Source organism: Micromys minutus (genome assembly GCF_963924665.1).
Source record: "Micromys minutus genome assembly, chromosome: 2".
Classification (NCBI taxonomy): Eukaryota; Metazoa; Chordata; class Mammalia; order Rodentia; family Muridae; genus Micromys; species Micromys minutus.
The window spans coordinates 1,789,511-1,796,123 of NC_137971.1; the positions used below are offsets into that span (position 1 = coordinate 1,789,511).

The following is a 6,613-nucleotide window of genomic DNA, read 5'->3' on the forward strand; positions in this document are numbered from 1 at the left end:
GATGAGCTGAAAAGGTCAGTACTTTCTACAAAGCCTACTTCAAACCAAGTGGCTGAAGCTAGAGGGGGGAAAAAGAAAGAAAGAAAGAAAGAAAGAAAGAAAGAAAGAAAAGAAGGGAAGATTTCAGAAGGTTTTCATGCCCTGTGGCTTCCTGCTTGTCATTCAGGGTTAGCTAAGATCTGGGAGGAAAAACAACCGCTTTCAAATATACTAGGTAACTATGGAAATAAATTAAGCCACTGACACTAGCTTGATAAAAAGCAGACCACCCAGACAATGACAGGCTAAGAAGGAAGTAAAGGGGGCCCTTCCCAGGCATGGAGTTGCTGCTCCCAGGCCATCTGCTGGCTTGAAACAGCACTCGGTTCTAAAGAGGCAACTACTATTTAAACCAGATGCTGAGCTCGTGAAGACAGACCAGTCACGTCTGCTTGGACTGAGGATGAGCTGACCACTCATGCTTAGCATCATCTGAACTTAAACTGTCTCTCGTAAAAGGAGTGGGAAGGAGAGGGGTGGGGGAGGGGACAAACAGCATACCTTCCCTGACTTGTGAACTGGAATGATGTTTTCATATCGTTTGTCTGCACAGAGCATTCGCGTACACACATGTGTAAAAGTTACTTAGTGCAAACGATGACAGAACTCACTAGCAGAACCCTGCAGCCTCTTTCGATGTACAGCTACAGGATGCAAAGTTCAACTAGAACTATAAAATAAATCAGATGAGCCTCCAGGAGAGACATAGACCAAGGCCTGAGATTTTAGACAATGATACTGGGTATGCAAAAGTACATACATGTCCCAAAATGAAGCATCCTGACTTTACTGTCCTGTCACAAGGTGGCAGTGAATATATAGTAGCCCAAGAATAAATAAAATGAGGGGAAAAGTGTAGCCAAGGCTTGCCCAAAATGGTAACCTTAAAGTCTTCCTAAAGTTCAGTATGAGACAATATCCCATGACTCCAAGTAACAGTCAAGCAGACTGTTATCTGGTTTCAGCACATAAAAGCCAAGGCACTTGCAACACTTTGGTCGTGAATACAGAAGTGTAAGTGGACACTGTGCAGTGTGGTTATCTGGGTTCACAGTGTCACCTCTTCAGGTAACACAGGTAAGAATTAGAGAGTAGGGCTCTCACCAGCCAGGCTGGAAGGGACCCCCCACATCTTTGGGAATGTCTAAACCTAGACCTCCACCCATAGATTTTAAAATGTGCCTTTAACCAATTAAGAGTAACAATGTTATACCTGTGTTCTTTCTTTTTAGTAGCTAAAACCACAAACTGAATCACAGCAAGCAGGAATGAAGCAAGGGGAGACAGGACATTTTAGAAATGAAACTTGTCTGTGTCTGACCAGTGTGCTGTTCAGACCATGGCTGTGTGTGAGAACTGTTTCCTGCTGTGCTATAACCCCCTTTACCTCTAAAATTCTGGGAGTAGCACAAAGGCTTCTGATAAAGTCTACAAAGGGTTTAATGGCCTTCTAACCAGGAATCTAGCAGTCACCATTCAATGCCATTTAGGCATGTGTGCTTACAGCACACAATGTGAGTTACCCATGACATTTAGTCAGAAACATGTCCATCAATATTAAAATGCAGGTTTAGGCACATTTGTTTACAGTACTGAAAATGTGACTCATTCCTCTGGCTGGTAACTGAAATCTGAACAAAATCACATCAAAACTGGGAGAACCACCAAATGAACGTGTCCCTCTTTGTTAGTCTCCATCAGAAGCGTGGAGAGCAGAGCCTGTGAGTGACCCAAGGAGCAGCGAGCCTCTAAATCTGCGCCTCCTGGGCTTACACTGTACTCAAAAAAGTGTGCAAGCCACCATCAGTTTGAAGAAAGAACAGTGCTCACCTGATCTGCGTCTGTCAATACTAAAAACGTTTGCATTTCTGTGTTCCCGGGCAACACCAGAAACACATAATAAATAATCACTTTTTAAATTTAATGCATAACGAGGGCAAACAGGTTTTTTGGGGTTTTGTTTTGTTTTGTTTTTTGTTTTTTCCTAGCTCATTTTGAAACTGGATCTCTCACCCTAAGATTATAAGCTCCAGTTCACAAACCCCAAAGCAAAATTAGGATTTTCTTGGGAGAGGGACACAAGCCTCAAAAGCTTCAGCTGTATAGCTCTAAGAAATATTTAAGAGGGGAAGGTCTCGCTGACTTTAACAAGCTGCTTCTCAGAGATGTAAGTAAAACATTAAAAACAAGATTGGGATTTAGAAAGAGTGACTTGTCTGTGGCTCCCATTTGGAGATTAGAATATTCACCTCATTTCAGCAAGCTGGCTAAGTATTACCCAGTGACTAGTCACATTCCCTCCCAAGTGATTGTCAGGGCATTATTACGATAATGTCCTCAATTTTCCCATATAGCATTCGAGCTGTTTGCTCTGTCAGAGCACAAAACCCCCGAGATGTTTTTCCGTAATTATACCAGATGCATTTAAAGATGTGGTCTCAGACGAGAAAAAGAAAAGAAACAAGCCTTTGACTCCTGAGCTCTGTTTGGTTTTGTGCAGAAGAACACAGGAGCAGCAGAAGGTCACGTCCATAATGGGGCTCCTCTGTGGGTGCGCAATCAACCATGCCTGGTTCATTTGCTTACCACACTTTGTGTGGAAGCCATGCAGTATTTCTCAGAAGATGATGGGAGGACCATCTGAAGCACAGGGTTGTTAACACAGGCTCAGTGTCAGCATCCAGTCCACAGGGAGCGAGCGCCCTGTGCCTCCCTGTGAGTAGAGCAGCAGCAGCCCACATGCCCAAACGCAGCTGGTGTTGAAGGAACACCAAGATTTGCCATGCCCTCCCTGATTGCTCTGAGGTCACCCTAGGGCTCCTTAGTGCACACACCTTGAACCCTAGAGAGGCAGGGTCGGCCTCTCTCTCTGGGCCTTGCTTAGCTCCAAGCTATAGTTGGTATCTTTGATATTTTGTAACATCTCAGCACCGGGCCAACATTTTCCACTTACAAAGTATCCAACAAACTATCTAGCCACACCTGCTCCATACTGAAGGGCTCTCGGACTCTCCATTGCAGCTCTGGGATCTGAAATAATTCAAACTCCACCATCAAACCTAGTTGTCTCTGGTCTCTGGCCTATCCCTCAAACCTAGTTGTCTCTGGCCTATCCCTTGGGATCTTGTAGCTCAGGTTGGACTATGGTTTCCTGTGTATTCTAGGTTTGTCTTCATCTCCTCCTAGATCAGCCTTCTAAATGGCGGAATTATGACCTAACTCCTCATAGCTGATATCTTCAGGTATTGCCCATAAACCCAGTACCCTGGGCTTGGAGTGTCCAAGCACAAGTCAGAACCAGGCCACCTTGGCTGGAGAACATTTGCTGGATAGCTGCCCGCAATAGAGAATGATGTCAAGCAGTTCATAGCCTCCAGGTTAACTCAAAACTGACACCAGCCTCTTGAGTTCTTAGACAGCAGTCTTCATTCTCTTCCCTTGGAGCACATGGGAAAAATGGAATGGCCCACAGTGGGGGAGATCCTAACCCTGAATCTCCACATCAGCTCAGAGTTTAATCCATGCAGCAGGGGCTCTGATCTCTCCCACATTCTGCCCACACTTGTGCAGCTGTTAGGTCCTTCATCATGCTAGTCCTAAAACAAAGCCTCTTCTCTCTCTCTCTCTCTCTCTCTCTCTCTCTCTCTCTCTCTCTCTCTCTCTTTAGCTTTCTTTTTTCTTGTTTGTTGTGTGTTTGTTTGTGCTTTTGCATTTTGAAAGAGAGACACACTGAGGCCCAGGCTGGCTTTAAACTTGCTATGTAGCAAAGATGCCCTGGAATTTCTTATCCTCCTGCCTCTCTCTCCTGAGTCCTGAGATTATAGTCATAGTGCTCAGTTTATATAGTGTTGGATACTGAACCCAGGGCTTCTTCATATATGCCAGGCAAGCACACACACACACACACACACACACACACACACACACACACACACACACACACTCACACAGCCCCAGCCCTAACCTTAATTTTCTCTAAGCAATAGCAGAGGTGGAAAGCCACCCAGACTTGATGGCTGGGATCATTGAAGAGCCTCTGCTACCCAAGAGCGACCATTACAAGTGTACTTATAAGCCACACATTTCATAGAACCTATGCTTTTCTCCTTCTTGTGCCATGTTTTCTATCTTAAACCTTTAAGACAATGGAGGGAAGGACAGATGAAGTAAATATGGAATTCTGTTACTGAGGATGAAGACATCAGACTCAGATGATCGGTTTCCCTGGCCGACTACCCACCAATTCTCCACACTCTGACAGATGAGCCAGCAGCAGAGTACAGGGGTGGGGTCTCCACCTGAGGCACACAGCCTACCTGTTGGTCAGGAGTCCTATGAAGGGGTTGGTGAGGAGCTGGACAGTGGCTTTGGAGGCAAACAGCAGGCCAACTTGCACATTCTCATTCAGGAGGTCCTTGTCTTCACTGGGACAGTCAGAAGGGACAGTAGTATTGGTCACAGTGTGCTGTGTGGTGGCAGCCTTGTGCAACTGCCCTCCTGGAAGGCCCCCAGTGGCATTCCCGGTGAACACTGTCGAGTTGTTATAGTAAGAGAAGATGCGTTGGAAGCTCTCCGAGGTGGAGGCTGTGAGCTCTGGCCTGGTGGTCTGGATCTCCGTAGTATTTTTCTCATGCTTAATGCTGTACAGGTAACTGGGGATGATGGGAACTGGGGACAGGGTCAGGAGAGAAGAGGCCCATTAGAACCTTCTCTGACAGAAGCCATCACAAGTAAGGTTGTGTGAAAAGTCAAATGAAACCCAGAAGGTGAAACATGCTGCAACAATTTCACACTGCTGAGAGAGGGGGGGTGCCAAGGGTCCCACCAGGTCTGTAGGATAGCAGCTGTACCCATGTGACAGGCCATGGAGATGTCTGTCATTTACAGGGTTTCTCATTATAGCATTCCCTCAGAGGAATATGAGAGAAGTCAAAACACTGCCTGAAGTAAATCAGTGCTGACCCAGGGTCAGAGAGGCTCAACTTCCTTCTAAATGGATAAAGCAAGGAAACAGATATCTAAGTTCCATTATATACTTTGTGGGGGGAAATCTAACCCTCACAGCCTGTGATAACCTGGACATTCTCAACGGAGCAACTCTGTGAATGTGGCCTGCAGAATTCATGGCTCCTTGATTATCCCGTAGACTTCTATCACAGCAAAGCAAAAAATAAATTACAGAAGCTTGGGCACCCGAGAAACACAAAGGCTAACTGGGACCCCTAGTTGCTTGAGAACCCCACAGCTGACACTCGTGGGCTGGAAGCAACAGTAAGATGCTCTCAGACTCTGCAAGTGGGGAAGAGGAAATGACTCACCGTTGGGGGTCTGAGGAAAACTGTTATTTTTTTTTTCCTTTTTGTTCTTGGAAAACTGGTTTTTCAAAAACAGCTTGTGGACTATCTTTCAGTTTGAGGGACTAAGGGGCTTGTTTCTGAGTCATCTGGTCTAACTCATCATTTTGGGAGATTTGCGCTGTCCCTGGGTGCCACTTGCATTACAAGGCACTCTCAGATCAAACAGTCTTAAATGTAGGTTGCTTTACCTCAGGGGTAGGTGGCACCTTGCTCACAGTGGTCCAACTGTTAGCCCCACCTTTTGGGGTCTAGAAAAAGTCCTAAAGGGCATCAGCAACTCAGCACACTGGTCCATTTTGACAGAAATCTTTTTTCATCTCAGTGAAAGTGGGCAAAGGAAAACAGGCGGTTATCAGGAGGAAACACAACTTCTGTGGCTTATCGGACGTCACGGGGTTTGACCTGACCTCAGGAAAACGAACCCACAAGTTGCAGCTCCCAGGAGTCGGGCAAGGCGGGCTTGTGTTCAAGGATGGGTTTTTGTTTTGTTCTCTACATAGCGTGTTTTTCAACTTTTTGGGCGGACAGAGCTGCTCAGATAAAATGAGGTAAGTGGGATGCGGAGGACAGGTGTCCTGGGAGGAGATACATGGATGGTACTGATGCTGGGCCAGGGATGCTGGCACCCAGGCTGTAGATGATGAGGACAAGGTGTTGGGTGGGGACCCAGTGCCAGGGACAGGCTCCTGAGAACCCGTGTGCCTGGTACTAAGAACAAGGTGCTAGGGACCCCATGTCACGGGTAGAGATCGGTTGGCACTCCCGATCCATACGTACCTACGACGGTGAGCAGCATGTTGTCCAGCAGCAGCGCGAGGAACACGATGAACAGGATCAGCTTTCGAGAGTGGCGGCTGTCCCGCAGCCATCGCAGCAGCACCAGGTCGCTCAGGGCCATTGCTCTGCTGTGCAGAGGGAGCGGGTGCGGTCAGTGGCTGGGACGACCAGGAGTCCCGCGCCACCCGGACGGAGCACAAGAAGTCTCGTCCACTAGCAGTGGCCCGGGACGACGGGGCGTGTCCCGCTCCCCTCAGGCACCAGGATAGTTTCCCAGGGTCCCCAAGAGCGCACCACCATTGCCGTCGGGGACCAGACCTGGGACCCGAGGACGCTGCCCCTCTTAGCCGCGCCCTGAGTCCAGGGATCCCCTGTGCCCGCCCGCCGCCTTAAAGGATCCCTAGGGGTCTCTGTCCTCCCCAACCTCGCGTACCTCTGGC

At 47.6% G+C, this 6,613-nt stretch overlaps 1 protein-coding gene across 1 annotated transcript in view; it reads right to left on the minus strand.

The window, feature by feature from the left end:
- SLC18A2 (solute carrier family 18 member A2) overlaps positions 1 to 6,294 on the minus strand; it is a gene marked incomplete at both ends in the record, with an annotated part of 32,369 nt that extends 26,075 nt beyond the window's left edge. The window contains 2 exons of the mRNA XM_080911630.1: positions 4,356 to 4,707; positions 6,174 to 6,294. Coding sequence (XP_080767756.1) covers positions 4,356 to 4,707; positions 6,174 to 6,294 — 473 coding nt within the window. The remainder of the gene's footprint in view (positions 1 to 4,355; positions 4,708 to 6,173) is intronic.
- Positions 6,295 to 6,613: the final 319 nt, after the last annotated feature.